The 17,335-nt window shown below is 37.5% G+C and overlaps 1 protein-coding gene across 1 annotated transcript; it reads left to right on the plus strand.

Annotated features, from left to right (window-relative positions):
- The first annotated feature begins 12,091 nt into the window (after positions 1 to 12,091).
- Positions 12,092 to 17,083, plus strand: LOC102808505 (uncharacterized). The gene is made up of 6 exons (XM_006821506.3): positions 12,092 to 12,232; positions 12,844 to 13,024; positions 13,455 to 13,696; positions 13,934 to 15,152; positions 15,368 to 15,466; positions 16,596 to 17,083. The coding sequence occupies exons 2-6, from the start codon at positions 12,844 to 12,846 to the stop codon at positions 16,742 to 16,744; spliced, it is 1,890 nt and encodes a 629-aa protein (XP_006821569.1). The 5' UTR covers positions 12,092 to 12,232; the 3' UTR covers positions 16,745 to 17,083.
- The last annotated feature ends 252 nt before the right edge of the window (positions 17,084 to 17,335 follow it).

Below are 17,335 nucleotides of genomic sequence, written 5' to 3' on the forward strand. Positions count from 1 at the left end.
CAAACCCAGCTCGTATCCGCTCTTCAGCAACACCGAGACGGTTACTATAATACAAAGAAAAACAGGCCCTAAGATTGGCTGGACTTCAGAAGTCTGCAACAAACACGCAGCTACCGAGGAACGTCGCTGAAATATACATGGTGGTTGAAACGTAGAGAAAATAGTGTGATTGGCGTGTTCATTGTTAACATATTAAAGTCTGTGTCGTTATCCCCGTTAACTGTGACAAGTCTTGTTCACTGAATTAGACACCAGATGTGCAAACCTAAAAAGCAAATAAAGTCACCAGCTTCGACAATCATGTCGGCGTCCATTTTGTTTAGAACTTCCCACGACAGCGGCGACTCGCCTGAGCTTTCTGTGCTGTTTCGCTGATGACAGTATACGTTTTGTGTTTCGTAGATGTTTGATATGAGGTGCTGAATCTACGCACTTACTTGGAAGCCTTTAAGGGTAATGCACATTTATTTTGAATTTTGAATATAAGCTCAAATAACAATAATACTATTATCTGAGATATTAGGGATACAAGTTTTCGGGAAATATACATATATTCCACTCACGTCTTTAATTTCATCAATGCTTCATTGTCGACTCTGCTCGTTTCAAAATAGTTTGCATAAATTAAAAAAAAATACGCACAATTAAAACAATTAATGTCGTAATGACTAAGTGACATTTTCAGCTCAAAATATAGAACAATTAGCCTGAGTACATCGCATTTTCATTTCATTGTACAGTAGTTATATTTAAAGTGGCATTTGTTATGAATTTTTGTGTTTATTTGACAATCTATTCATGCGTGTGGGGTACACACTGCGTCAACAAATGTTCAGAAAAATTAATAAATTGAAAACGTTTTTATCAAAACTAAATATTTCTTTTTGTTTTCAAATATATCGCGAAGAACTTGGGAACCATATACCTCAGAATTAAAGAAATCTGTTTTGGTGAATTTAAACCAAATAAATCAGTTGTTTGAAATTACATAATTATAGAATAAAATCTTTGAACGAAATCGTTACAAGGAGTGATTTAGTAATTATCATGTACCGGATAACAACAACAAACCAAGCATCATATTCTAAAGGTTTGTTTTTCTTAAATTCTGAAGCATAGAGTGTACACCATGTAACCACACACCCGACATCAACTACGCAATATGTGGGAAATTATGGTTGAAATCCCCGCCCCATGTAGACCATTGCTTACTTCTTCTGCGTCCAATCAGTATGGAAGTTACAAACGCAGTCGTGCAGGTTACAGTCCTTGCATTGCATATTACATGTAATATATATGTTCAAGAGATGTTTTCACAGCTAAACCAATTTATTCGCCTATCTGTAATTATTACTTCTTTTATGATTGTTTTCATGTGACATGTTTCCTTTTGTTGCTTTTTTTCTGATGACTTTTTCCAGACCATTTTCATGTTCAAGATGAGAAATCAGAAACCACAGGTAATCGATAGACCTAACTTAATCGTAACCTTACGCTCAGGCACGATTACCGATTGTATGAAATGAAAATGAAGTGTGGATGGATTGACTCGCGGTCAGCCCACGAACCAGGTGGGACACACGCACAAATAATCATAAATGACAAAGCAACACAATATGGGAAATCCTTTACTCGTATTATGAATACTAATTAGAAGAACTGTATGATGTATTCTGATGTACAGACAGTCGCAGCTCACATATTATGGGTAAACGGCGAAAAGCGTAACATTCGGCCGGTTCGGGAACTATTTTTTTTCTCAAGAAAATCAACAACATATTGAAAGTTTTTGTTTTTTTTAATTTTTGTTCCGCAGATTCATTTGAGGAAAGAATTTTAAGTTTTGCCGATGTCAGTCAAATTAATATTAAATCTTTGGGCTTGCATGAAACTGACATGTTTCACCAAGACGTGCGTCACAGTGTAATTCGCGTGTTAGAACAAAACCACAGGACGTGGCTGAGTGCGTCACTGCTGAAAAGAATGTATATTTCCAGTGGAATTTATATGTAAAAGATCGTTAAACGTGATTTAAATCCATCAAATATTAGAAAAAACGTAAAATTAACAAACAAACTCATGACTGAACTGAGTCGGCAGTGAAAGGAAGAAAATTCACAAAACTAACGATTTGTAATTAGTTTCTTCTATTCTCTAAACCAATAGCACGATTGTGTAATATGATTGCTTCGACATAACCCCACTACATAGAAAGTAAGCGAACAGTACAACTGACCACCATTTGAGTCCCAAACAACAGCATTCCATTTTAGTTAAGTTGTTTGCGAATTGCAGTGTACTAAAAGACGACAAAATGTTTGCGAATTGCAGTGTACTAAAAGACGACAAGTTGTTTGCGAATTGCAGTGTACTAAAAGACGACCAAGTACGAATGTACGATGACAAAATAAGATGACACGTTGCGACGCCACCGTACAAGACTATGGACATGCACACCAATTGCACATTGAAAAGCAGACGTTTGAATCCCCCATTTCGAAGATTTTTCCAAGTCCAATAAAAAAAAATAACAATTATTATAAAAATATTCATTGATTTATGCATGCCACGATAATATTCCGATGCTGATGTATCGTCGTATCTAATATATCTTTATCGTCATATATAGCTGAATGACAATTCAGGATAAAACAAAATGAAGTTTCAGTGATTGAACATTGTGTAGTTTTTTTTGTTTGTTTTTTTGTTTTGTTTTTTTTGAAATTGCGTCATCGCAACCTATCTAGATGGTTCCATTCATAATCCCCATCGTTCATATTAATATTAATTGCAAATAATATACCACGACGCTCATTCATAAAAAATAAGTAAAATAATAAGTATAAGCCATGGACGTGGTTCAGGGGAGCGCACGACCACGGTCCTTCACGGTAGAAGAATAGGACGGCTCGGCGAGCCGATGCATTCGTCACTCACTGTACATATCTGTGACCGATATCATGGTATACGGAAACATTTTAAATGTATGTTTTAGTCCCGATTATGGATTGCGATGTTGCGAAGAGGTCCTTTTTTTGTCCAAAATAGTTTCATGTTAGCCGACCAGCCGTGAATATGGCGTTTAGTAATGGCGAGTCTGTAATTCTCATCCACACAGTCTAGGTATTGCGATACTCATGTGAAATTCATGTTCGGTCAAAGTGAACATTTTCTAGTGTCTTCGCTTCGGCACAGTATCCTGTATAATCAAAATGACAATGGCAGGCAATATCTTATTATTATTTTTTAATTAACCTTGATCTTTTTAAAGATATAACATATATACGCTTACCCTTTCTTAGTATTTACACCATGCCCGAACGAAAAAAGGGTATCACTGGCAAATGAGACAGCGCCCTCAAGCTACCCACTGTTGTCAAGAATTCAATGACGGAAGTTGACCGTGTTTATACCAGTACATCACGAACGCTACGTACACTTGATCGCCAACGTCTAAAGTGCCACTGTACATTTGAACACAGAATATCAAGTAATTGTACGCCTAGTTTATTTACACAATTAAAGTACAAATGATAATTTGAAAGACTTTTGCAAAGATGGCCCGATGATGATCACAAGTAATACACCTGTGACGCCGAAGACGACTCGGAACGAGTTCCCTATTTTAAAACAGAGGAAGGACTGGAGGATTCCGTAATGACAAAGAGCAAACGAAAATTGACTGTCGCTTCATAATTTAAAGAAAAAAAAGGAATCATGTGAATACAAAAATTGTCTGGCTTAAGTGAATGAAATATTACAAAGAAAATAAATTCCTTTACCCCTCCAGATTTCAAATGAGTAACCCCTCGTGATTAAATATTTAATTTTACGCCCTCAGATTTGATTACCGCGTTATTAGTTACCAAATCCGTTTCAATAACCCCCATAAGGCTCGTAAATTGAGTGAAAAATTGCAAAATCTGACGTTACTGCTAGCGATTAACTAAATAGATTGACTAGTCGAGAGAAAATTAGTCTTAGTAGTTTTTTTTTCGATACGAAATGCTTGATGTATTGAGTAAGTATGCGTTAACGTCGCCTCGCACACTTTGCTGCAATGGGCGCTGGTTCCGTACATTGATTTGGTTAGCGGGATCCGCCTTTTTTACGCCGCCCGATGGCGATGCTCTCTAAAACTCTTCTATTTTGATTTATGACCATTTCCAAAATTACTGGACTAATGTGTATTTCCCTTGAAATTTTCCCCCATTATTTTGTCCTTTAATCAAAATATTTAGCAGACGGGGCAATTTTAATTTTCGTGAAAGCATGTGAATGTCAGAAGTTACGCATGCGTTCATTTTCCCGATCAATCGCTGATGATCGGAGGTCGCAGCTGGTCGCGTTTCAATTCTTGCTTATTCTGGAGATGCCGGCGCCGGCACGCTGCTTGGCAATCACGTCTCAATAAGCCGAGGTTATATGTGTGTGTTTTTTTTTAAAAAAAAGGGGAGAATTAAGTTGTCTAGTCGTCAAGGTTGCTCGCTGTCTTTGTAGATTTCTAGTGAGGCGATAATTGGTGTATTTAATTTGATAAATAACATTGACATAAGGATGCTCCGTATGCGTATAGTTAGTTGGCGCATACTATGCCCACTCTACCGTGCACAACTCTTTTTTTAACGGAGGCTAATCTAATTGCTGCACGATTTAAATGGCGTCAGGTAAATTTTCCAGAGTTGCGCGGTCGAGTTCACACGACAGGAAACGAATGACTAATCAACGAATGTTTTTCTAATAAATTAATTTTTTAAGTGTTGGTAATCATTACATATTTAGAGGAAATATTGCCAGTGGGTGAAGTCTAATGAAAGAATTGCTGCAACGTGGCTATTGTATTCAGTGGCGAGACAATGAACCACACCAGCCGCTCCTCATTGTTATATATAAGCATGGCGTTGAGTATTGATTGTTCTATTCAATTGGCAAGTTTTCCGGACACGCCCACCCTCGAAGAGGGATAATTAAAAAATTAGATTGCCGTAGAATAAACTTGATCCTTCATTAAATCAAGCGTTAAGTTTAAGGCTAATAATTTATCTTTTTAACACCTATAAGTCCCCAGACACATCGACGCGTGATACGGTTGAAATCACAAACATGGACTACGACTACGATTTTCAGATTATTTACAGTAATATTTCCAAAATATTGTTTCTGTAATTTATTTTACGGCCGGTTAATCTTTTGATTTATTATAATAAAATATAACAATAATCAACATTTATTGGTTGTTTTCCGGCTTATGTGTGTTAAAATAAAAATGCGTATAGTAATCAATGAACATAACTGTATATATTCAATCCTCGATTATATTTATACGAAATTATCTCTATAGAAACAGTGTTATAGGTGTACTTTATCGAAAATGTCTAATTGTATAAACAAAACTTAAACAGATGGGACATTATCGAATTCGCAGTAAACGAATAATTGCCACAATTCAAAACAACGTAGAATACTTTTTAATTCCAAGTAATTAGAGATTATTAGTGAACAAGTACAGCATATGGGATCTGATTCTTAATTAAATTTAATTGGCGATACAAACAATATAACGTAATCATAGCCGAGTGTTAAATTTTAAACCAGAAATTCGACAACTGTATATAAATAGTATAATTTATTTTGTGGTTTAAAAATAAGGTTGCTGCCAAATTCCTTTCACAATAAGGCAAATTGATTAAACCAAACTTGATTCTTGTGTTTAAATATCTTAAGCGTTTCTGGGCTGTAAATATCCCAAAATTGTATGTTAGCTGCGAAATTTGTCACACTTTGTCTCGAACTGTTATTGTAATTTTTTTATTCGACGAATACTCATAATTAATCGTATTAGCCAAACACAATATTACCGTCGATAAATTTAGCACAAGTAAGTCACGTGGTCCATACAATAATTTTGTTAATTTTCAGTTTATAATAAATAGAACCTTGACAGTCAACTCGAAAATGTTCATATAACTAGTGGGCCGTTGCAACCACAAACAAAATGCAATGAATGTGGCTCTTATATTGGACTAGCTTGAAATCGACTAGTGTTTTGAATTTACTGACAGTATATGATGAGCACGACCTGACAGGCTGTATATTTCAATTTCAATTGGTATTATACAAACAACTTTATTGGGAAAATTCGATACATTCTGTTCCAAGTCAATAAAACTTAATATCTGTTTGAACAATTAAACCCACTCCTAAAAGACTGGGAGACTGCCAGTGCATGATTCTTATTGTATTTTACAATCAATGTCAAAAAGTTTAATCTCTCAGAAGTGACATTCTCTTTTGAAAAAAAAACTCTCACTCCGTGTCCAATTCGCAGGATTGCCATGGTAATTAAGTTGGACGCGTTCGGCAATTTTTTTCTTTTAATTTTCAGAACACGGTAAAGCTAAGATTAATTCGACAAGGTCGTGATCCCGTGACACGTAACGAATTAGCCTGTGTCGGAAAGATTGTCCATTTGACGAGAGACGATCCGTAGCGCCAATGTAATAATCGACTGCCGCGTTCTCAATTTCTCTTATGAGGTTGCACACAACATTCATTAGTGACTCGGTAAAACAATCTGCAATCACGACCCGATAATTAAATTCATCGAGAATGAGCTAGAAATCTAAAATGATTGCTAACTTGGATACAGGCGAAATGTAAGATGTCTCAATTAACGGGCCAACAATAAATCTTGGCATGCCAGCTCACTAAATGGACGGCTACTCTCGCAGCTCGATTGCTGCTAATGAAATTTCAAAGTCGCAAAAGCAACTATTTTATTACTTAATTCTGCCTGCAATAACAAGTAAATTGTCGCTTTGTTAATCCAAGGTATGGATTAAGTAAGTGACAAATCAGTTCCAAGTCGACGTCGGGCTTGTGAGCGTCGTTGACAAGGTGGTTTGTATAGATCGACAGCAACCCCTTTGATTCTTATTTTGTTCTTGTGTATTGTGTTTGTTATTCACGATCGCTTTGATGATATATTGAACACAATTCATGAAAAATCACGAACAAATATAGTGAAACTATATTCATTATAAAAACAAATGGCTGTGGGTGCAACATAGAGGTTGTTTAATTCGTTGTACAAATGCGATCAGTAAAATGAGATCTATTATTTTGTTGGAATGCGTTCAGTAGAGGTATTGTTGGCACACACGATACCCTGAAATGTTGAATTTAATTGCAGAATTATAATTATAATTATTGTGTTTAACGAACTTTTAAAAACAATTTGACAATCATATAATAACTGGTTATATCCTTTTTCGATACAAATATTGTCCAATAACAAATATTACAATGAATAAAAAAAATAAAACTTATTTCATTAACCGTTAAAATAATATGTTTAAAGTGGGCATATTTTCAGTATTTACACACTGCGTATCGATTCCCCAATCCTATGACGATGACAAATATATTTTTCAGCATTTTGTTTGCTAATATTTCATTTGAAATATTTACTTTAAATCAAAATCGATTTAAGAACTGTGCTCATAATTGTTGCTGTAAATTATATCAAAATTTAACGATGAAAATATTCGAAACTTTACTCTTCATTTGTCACCTGTACCTAAACAAAACTTCAAAATAATATTTTAAATGTATATATTTGGCATGACACTCTGACATGGCAATTGTCATTGACGGGAATAGCACTGACAAGATGGAGGATATCCGGATAACCCTCAGGTCAATTAATCATACCTCTCTTCAATCAGCTTCACTAGAACTACTATTTTTTTTTCTATTTCAATCTATATATTTACAGTTTGTATCTGTCCCGTCCATCTGCATGTCTAATATAGTCACAGAAAATGTGTTTTAAAGCCCATACTTCCAATAGTGGTTTTGTTTTCGATCAGACTACTAACATCCGATGTTGGTTACCCATAATGCAATATATGGATATATCTCGCGTGATTTTGATTCTAAATTCGGGTAGATATAATAGAACACAGCTTAACAAGTTCAAGTTAATATCAATCCAACCTCATGATAATCAGTATTCGGGTTCTGGAAAGAAAAATATTAATTTTTTTTTCTCCAAAACTCACAGGGTATGCTGAGATTCCGTGGACAACATATCCACACTGTGATGTCATCATATTACTGTATTTGTTATCCAATAAGTTATCATAGTATTTATTATTCAAATTGTTAACCCATGTTAGATTGTATCCACGCAACCATTTAGTAAAAATTTTCACCAAAATACTGAAATACAATTTTGGGAATCGACGAGATCATGTATACATATTTCATAGGTTAATGATACCCCACATATATCCTCTATGTAGCCCATAAGTACCCAATTTATGTCTCAAATGTAACCTAGTTGTATCACATATGCATGTATATCCCATTTGCATCCATTTATGCTCTACATACACGCGCGGATTTAGGAAGGGCGCACCAGGCGACCCCTTCAGCCCGCCAAAAATGACAAACCAATTGACATACCCAGCCCACGTCAATATGAGCGCTCCCCCCTTACCGAAATTCTGGATCCGCCAGTGACATGTAACCTATATCCAGTCACGTTTGTCTTCCATGCACTAGTATTCCCGATGTGTAATATACAGATAATTCACACATTTGTTTTACTGAAATCTCGAGATAATTAGTAAATTTTAAGAAATACAAGTATTTGTATTTTGTTATGATTGCCTTAGTTTAAATTAATAATAAATTGTTTTTTCTTCATAATTTTGAATAAAAATGGTAGTAAATTTTCCTTTATCGGGGAGTCTGAGAATAACTCATATTTTAAGACGTGTTATCCTAATGAGTGTGTGCTCGCCGATGTGTAATAATCGCTTTTTGTGACCGGAAGTCATCATTAAAAGTATGCAAAGTCCAGGATAAATCATAAATAAGTTTAAAACACGACTTCCTGACTGACCAGTTAACGCCGTGACATGGGAAATAAGATGCGAAAAGAACGAATAAAATGATTCAGATTATTTTTAATTTCTCTTCTCAGTCGATTCGTGGACACTGTGATTAATAGTTTGATACACGCTTCATTTGCTTTCTTGTTTTACTGAAGATCGAAAATTAAATCCTGTAAGCGAAAATTGAAAAGAAACTGGCCAATAAATTAGAAGGTAGCGTCATGGCTGGTTAGATACTATCCGTATGAGGTGCATTTCATAATGATATTTATAACGTTGCGAAACGAGAATCGCCCAATGGCCTCTGACGTGGAATCAATCAATGTGCGGCGTATAGTAATCATGTATCAAGTGAAGTATTGGTGATGACCTTTTCAGGTAATTCGGCGAAACTTGTGAAACGTCCGTTCCATTTGACATCAAAGCTGTTCAAATCTGTATGGTACCATATTTATTTGGAATTGCGCAAATTGTTCACCATCTTGGTTGACATTTCGATATATCTATCGCTCAAGAGAATATTAAGAATTTAATTACCCATTCAGTGAAAATACATGTCAATAGAAAGAAGTGAAAGTCGTTGTCGGTCTATTGGCAGGGTGATATAAGCCCGTTCACGATGAGCCCAAAGCACCGTGACACCGCTGCGAATTCACGCACGACACACCGATGTTGCCACGATTATTCGTGACTCGATACTTGCACATGTATAAGATAACGAGTACGTGTAATTGTTGGCTGTTGGTCATAGTTGACACCTAAACTATCGTGAACGAATAGGCATAAAATTAATGAATCTGTGAGGACATTTTTCTTTTTAAAAAAACGTGTATTTATTCTCTTCGTGTTGCTAAATTTTTAATTAATCATCCATTGAATTATTTGTTTCAGAATTTGCGTTGTTCAAAACATCATTAAATGTGTTGAGTCGCAGAAACAAGTCTGGGGTTGCCTGGTAGTCGTATAATACGGAGCATTTTTTTTTTTAAAAACACATTCAACTTTTTCGCCAACTTCTTGTTACAAGTTCTAAAACTATACGTCAACCTCCCGGTTGTAAAACGACTTTGTACATAAATTGTAAAGTTGCTATTCGCACCTGACACTCAGTTTGTCAACTGAACAACAAAGCAGTCATTGTAACGGAACAATAAGGAACACATTGGTTGAGAATTAGGAATAAATTATTGCCTAATTTAACATCATTTATCTGTTGTTAGAGCAGTGTCTTATCTGGTAGCTTGACAGGCCAACCTTCGGGAAACAAGGTGTCGACGCTGTTACGTATTTATTTATGACTTCTCGGCAAACCTTTGTGAACAGCACTGCTTTAAAAGTAAGCCCCACTCACAGCGTAACTAGACCAATGTGCCGTATCTAACAGCGATTAGCAATAAAATCCCCCGCCGATTTGACTTATCGACAAACAACAGTGTTTGCCTCATATGGAAACACTCGAGATTTAAAAAGAATTCGAAATAAAGTTGTTTGTGTCAACAAGGATCGTTTACACATCTGGCGTTTCACCTGCAAGTCTCAATCATCGCGGAATTAGAGAGTTAATCAGGTTCCCCTAACTCGCCAATTATTACTTAATAAAGTATCGCGGTCCGTGTTCAAGTGTGACATGTTTGGCGTCAAGTAGCCAGGACAAACACATTTAAAACGAATCTATTGAGGCGTGGCGCGTTTTTGACTTTAATCGAGAGATTGCTGTTGTTTGAGTGTACTCTGTTGAAACGGGAAACAATGTGCTCATCGATAGGTGTCAAGCGACTAGCCATTTTCATAAAATGTGGTGATTATGCCATCCCTTCTCGGCGGGATACGAAAAGTGCTACCATATGGTACGTTTTAACTCAAAACATGACAGTGAAAAGCACACAGACAACACTATTATGCTTGTAGGGCGATTGATTTCCAATATCTCTTCGTCTTATTAGTAAGTACTTCTAGAGCGCCCTCTTCGACACGAATGGGTACAAATCTTATATAATATATATATTCATATATTATAAATTATTTTAACATATCGCACAGTATATCGCCGAATTTTACACCCTGTGTATATTGCTGATATTGTCAATGTACAGTCACGAGACCCAAAAGAAGAGGATTCTGGTTTGTATGTGTATCACAGAAAGAAATACGGGAATATAAAATACAGCTTCATAAGTATGCATGGCACGGCTCAGGGATGCGCTTCCCAAAGTAGAACCATGCTATCGGGTATGTCGAACTGTCATCACCACCACCATCTTCCACCGCGACATTACATCTATGAGATGTACACGTATATGAGTTAGCCTAACAAGTTGGCGTGAGTGGCGCCCTGGACTGCTGCGTGGGTGGGGTTCGCAGCAGTCCAGGGCGCCACTCACGCCAACTTGTCAGGCTAGCATATGAGTCTGTATTTTTAGTTGTACATTCTTATAACAGCTAGTGTTGAGGTGTGGTTGTATAGTTTTTATAACAGTGACAGGCCCGTACCACCCCTTCCATAATGTACGGTTGCTAACTCTTTTTTTAGTAACCCTTCATGGTGTGACAGAGGCCAATAGTAAGGAATATGTTGGTAGCCTATCCCATCTTACAGTATGCCGTCAGCGGCCAGTAAGCTATGGTTGTTGAGGGCGCACACGCAACAGCTTCGAATATGTCGAACAATTTGAGCAAAATGATGATTCTCGCTAGTAGATGTTGTGTAGCAATCTGCTTATTTTGTAGAGTTTATTGTTATCCAATAATTTCTTTGAAAAGTGAGAAAATTTGACTCTTTGTGATTGTGTTCTGTTTCAATGCGACTTTAGTACATGTACACTGTATGAGATAAACAAAAGTAAAACCATAATGTGTCAAACGAGGGCGCAAGCCAGATATAATGCACGTACAACTGTACACATTTTACTCTGGAATCATTTACTGAGGTATCATCACAAACTAATTACATTTACAGGTACATATTACATTATACACATTATCTTAGGTACGCTCTAGCAGTAGTTGAATATCGGCTCAGCAAATGTACACTTGAATACTCGGTGATCCAATTGAGAGTCAACCAATCAAACTCGCTATGCAAACCAGTTGCAGATGTCGTCCAATCAGAAACGTTCACGTAATATTCCAGGTGCCGGTTACGTAATTGCGTGACATGTTAAAAGTTTCCATTCAAATTTGTCATTTTTCAAACCTACCGCTAAATACAGAGGTCCTCTAATGTTCCTCCTTCACAGAAGTTGACGTGCATTGCGAAATAAGATTGTTTTGCTGACCATTAAGACGCACTTCCGTTGAATCTGTTCACCGACCATTGTAAGCTAGAAGCTGTGAGTATATTTTAATAATCTTTTGGCTCAAGTGGTTATCGTTCCCAAATTCTACTTGACAGGACGAAACATGTAAGCGCTGAACGTTAATTGCGCAGTTTTTTTGTTTGCTTGCTGTCTTCTTTCCAGGATTGTGCCGTTTCGTGCAATTGACGATAAATTGTGCGTAATTGCAACATGGATTTCCAAGCCATGTGATGCGAATTTTCTGTCGAATTCTTTTGGCTTGCGGTTTCCCAACGTCGCAAGTCGTCATTGGAGTTTCGATCTAAAGACTCTTTTTTTTTTTTTTAATGTGTACACCTGTGTGAATTTGTGCGCAGCTTTTAAATCGGTTTTGCGATCGAGAGATTAGACTAATATCAGAATTCGGAAAGACTTTGTACCATTAGGGGCTAGATAAGGTTGGGGCGGCTGTAATGGAAAGTCTTTCATCGTTCAACTGCCTCACGATTAAGTACAGACAGCACCTCAGTTGATCAACCGATCAGATTACACGCATTCTTTACATAGGTAAAAAAAAAACATTCAACAGGTAAAGTCCTCGGTTATTTTTATTACTATCAACCGCCAATACATTTGTATTATTTTTTCGTTTCACTTCATTACAGATGGCTCAACAGACAGGAAGCTCTAACGTTCCCCTACTTCTGATGGCAGGCAACACTGTCCAGACACCGTCCGTTCCTACCCAACAATGCGTACCTCAAATGGTATCTGGGCAACCCCAGTCGTGTGTCAATCTAATTCCATTTGGTTCGCAGCCTTATCCTCAATATCAGTTGGTTGCCGGTAAGTGAAATGTGCATATTTAAAAAAAATGCGGGCACAAAAATGTCATAACCGATAGAATTAAAAGCTCGATAGGTTTTTCGATCATTTTGTAATTTACTGATCACAAAAAAGGGAACTGATTTTGTTCGGCGTATCTCTTCATATTCATATAGATTCTTTAGCTGTCGGTCATAGCCCAGACAACAAATAAATTTATTATTTGTCTGAAGTCAAAGCATGAACTTAACTTGCTGTCCGTTGACAATGTATTGAGTTTTCTCTTGTTTCCTAATTTTCAAGATTTCCTAACTACAGTAAGAAAAAGTTTGATAAAGTTGGGGGGTGTCGTGTCGGGTGACGTTTGAAACTCTATACAAAACAAAGTGTCAATTTGACACCATGACACTTCATCGCGATATAAAAATATCAGATCTGTTTTCTTTTTTAGGTGGACAAATGCCTCAGTTTCAGACTTACATTCTGCAGCCCACTGGTACCACCCCTGTTGCCGAAAGAGCACAGTTCGTAGTACCTCAGTCGATGCCGTATTTCCAACAGCCGCAGTTTATCATTGCCCCTGGCCAACAGACCATACCGACCAGTCAGCAGCAGACGTTTGTGACAGGTGGCCAACAAATCATGGCCATGAACACTGCAACGCCTGCATTCATGTCGTCCAATCACATACAAGTAAGTTATCACTATACTATCAATATATCAGGACTGTAAACATTTCGTTTTCTATCTAGTTTTATAAGCCTTAACTTGTGTATGCGTGAGTGTCTGGCGATATAAAAAAATGTCGTACAATGACTGTTTGGCGGGGAGTAGGTCTTTATGGTTTCATTTATTATTCGCAAGTTTATCTGACCTATTCTGCTTAAATTGTTCAGTGATTCTAACTTGTGTTTCATTAATTTTGTCAAGTACGTTCCAGCAAGTGCCCTGCACTCGAACCAAAGACAACTCTCTCCGAATGCATCCGGCGTTTCGAAGGCTCTTTGGAACACTCAAACATCCGGGCAACTAGGAGTCTCGCTATCGCCTAGATACGTGGATGTGAAGGCAGGCCAACAGTCGGGATTGTTGTCACCCAGACCTTCCGGTCAGAGTACCATGTTAGCCTCTCCTAAATCGCCTTCCAGAATTCCGTTTCAAGAGCTAGAAATCAGACCTAATGAACATACGACAAAACCAAAACCAATGCAAGAGACAAGTGCTACAATGCGTGAACCGGAAGGTATCAGTAAGATGACAGAGAAGCTAAACAAATCGGACAAAATGGTGCCAATTTCTCTTAAAAATAAGTACGAACACATCAAATACAACCCAGAACTTGAACCAAAATATTTCGGAGATTGCTTCAACGTTTCCGGGCTAGTTCGGGGAGACGACGAGTACAGTCAGGATAGAAAGAGAAGACTACGTCTGCAGGAGTACCTTCGTGATAGGCCAATAAAGACGAGGCAAGCGCCACCAACGCCCATGTTTGCAGTCTATCAACTGAGAGAGAAGAACTGGGACAAAAAAATCAGAAAGAAGAGTGAGAAAATCGGGAAGGTGAACAAAAGTGGACGAGGTTTCCGTAATTTGAGTGACCTTCTTGGCAGCATGAACTCGGACACTTTCACACGGATGGACGATGCTGAATTCAGAAATTCCCACCACCACGCTTGGTCCAAATCCCACCCCAGAATGCCCTCCGATAGCGATTCTGATGACGAGTATAAAGATGACGATATCGATGATGACGTTTTCGATCAAGATGATGCTAATACGCGCCAACCGAGATTGCAAAGTTTTGGGTTCGCGACCCCCAATCGTCAGGGAGTTGCCACGACCACGCCAGAGGTCTCTCCAACTGAACAAGATTCCCACATAAGCCCTGTGAGTAGCGAATGCTTGAAGGATTCGGCGTTCAGCGACGATTCTACCCCGGATGAGCTCGACTCTGAGGGTCACCGCAGTGCTGACAATCTCGCCACCAATGTCGGAAAGAATCCCACGGTCGACACCATTCCAAAGATGAAAAGGTCAAAGTCCGGAAAGAACGTTCTCGAATTGATTGCACAGGAGTTCGAAAATGAAAGGCGTGCCACGAAGCGTACTGAACAAGAAGCCAGGCAGGATTTGAAAGTCACTAAAGGTACGTACACAATGACTTCTACCTGCGGTACAACTTTCGTGGTGACGATGTCCGTTCATACTAATATTAATCCCGGCACCTTCTCTGCACTAAAGTGTCGCTTTATGTACATCTTCCGTGGTTGTGTGGAAGTAATTTATCCCGTAAATGTACGTGTTGTCACTTTAGTGATTTGTTGTGACGCAATCATATTCATTATTTCTTTTAATTTTTAGGCAATCCTAACCAAAATAAGCGTGGTCTCAAATCTCCATCTCGCCTTGGAGGTATGTCAAAGAGGGCGAAAATAACTTCACCAAGATTCACTCGAAAAGGTAAATCGCTGTTTTGTCAAACTTGTGTTATCAAAATGTGAAATTTCACGCAAAGTCCCACAAAAGCCATTTACCGAGATGTGTATAATCTCGGACAACTATCTGAGGTATAATCACCAACACGAGTATATTTAATTGTAAACTGTTTGGTTCACCTGTGATAAACACTACTATGGCAAATTTATTTAGGTTGAAGACGGATTTTGAAAAAAATGCCAGATTTCAGAATGCATAAAGCATCAACTTTACATGCGATATTTCCTAAACTTTCACAAACTCGATCAATGTTTTGTACAAATCACGCACCCTGTTGTGATGAGTTTCCATGGCGTAAAGCTATCCATACCTTTGATAGCCCTTAATTGCAGTTATTAGCCTGTTAAATGATCTAGATCGAAACTGCGGTAATGTTGTGGCCGTCCTCTACGTCATCAAAGCGGTTAGTCGCTAGATGTCGCTCCTTGATTTACTCCTTGATTTACTCCTTGATTTACTCCTATTAATCTAATGTAGGTGGTTGTGTTTCCATCTACAGTTACCGCTGTATATCAGCCACTGTGCCCAAATGACATCTGGCAAACTATCAATGTATACAGTGTTCGGCAGCTCTCGTCTGCTGCGATTTGTCAACCAAATTGATCTCTCCTTCCTGGTTGCATTCTATAACTAGTTCAAATTGACTGCAGATCAGAGATGTTTGACCTAATTTGCATATGTAGTCAGATGTTAGATAGAAGCGATGTCTTCGAATTACAAATAGCAGAACCTAGATTGTATTCTGATATGAATAGTAACCAGAAAGTTGACATAAAATTCGAATTCTCAATAAGAAGTTGGCAACTTTTCCACTTAATTTCAAATTTCACCAAATGGACGTAAACTGTTTCCATGGACACAATCTCGTTGCCCACGTTATACTTATTACAATGCGAGATACAAGAGAATGTACCATTTGGGATATATATAGCCATCCCATCCCATAATAGTCTTAACCTAATTTGTGTGGCTAAACAAACGTCTCGTGAAAATAAGAAACTCAACCTGCTCAAGTTGGTTAGCGTTACAAGCCACTTTGCAAATGCTTGGAATAATATTCGAATGTTTTTTGATTTTTTTGTTAATTGGACAGGTCCCCTCAGAAGACCAACTAAACGACAGCCATCTGGTCTGAAATCTGAAGGAGAGGACTGGTTAGCCAGAGCTTCGGTACTTGCATCAAGTGCTTTCAAAGATCGATCAGCAAATGGACGCCGAAGACTCAAATCTCGTAACGCATGATACCAGTAGCCTCGCTCAATGAAATACTCGGATAATGAATATTATAAGCGTATATTTACTGACATCTTTATTTATAACATTTTTCTTTTCTAGAGTATATATTTAAATACATAAATGCAAATATTTTTATTTTCTAAAAAAAAAAAAAAAAATCTTGTCTTAGTCCTACATGTAATGTGATGTATATATTTAGTAAATACTTTTATCAATAGTTTTGTTTTATTTTCGTGTAAATACCGGTATTTGTAAGTGTTGTACGTACTTTTACTCACAGTACTGACTTTGAATTGTTTCGTAATTTGTTTCATGAATAAAGATTGACTTGTATTTTGCATAAAAGATTAGCACTGTAACTTCCATTCCACGAGATCTTTTCCAGTAATTTTCTCAGATGTTTGCCAATTAGTTGTATAAAAGATACGATTGAATGCAGTCCACCAGATTAGAATATGCGAATTGGACCATCCCTAGAAAAACCGTCCAGTTACCATGGCACAGTCATCAAAACCAGATAGTGTTCTTGGTCAGTTTTATAACTAGATTTCCTGAAGTTGGTCCGCTTGCACTTTTTTGCTCCATCTGGACAAGACC

The sequence above is a fragment of the Saccoglossus kowalevskii genome, chromosome 21 (genome assembly GCF_978046115.1).
Source record: "Saccoglossus kowalevskii chromosome 21, keSacKowa6.1, whole genome shotgun sequence".
NCBI classification, from domain to species: Eukaryota; Metazoa; Hemichordata; class Enteropneusta; family Harrimaniidae; genus Saccoglossus; species Saccoglossus kowalevskii.

Bases quoted from the DNA above. Each gene is read 5' to 3' on its own strand.
- LOC102808505 (XM_006821506.3), top strand. From the start codon at position 12,844: ATGGCTCAACAGACAGGAAGCTCTAACGTTCCCCTACTTCTGATGGCA. The intron at 13,025-13,454 runs GTAAGTGAAATG...TTTCTTTTTTAG, and splicing joins TCAATATCAGTTGGTTGCCG to GTGGACAAATGCCTCAGTTT. The intron at 15,467-16,595 runs GTAAATCGCTGT...TTAATTGGACAG, and splicing joins ACCAAGATTCACTCGAAAAG to GTCCCCTCAGAAGACCAACT.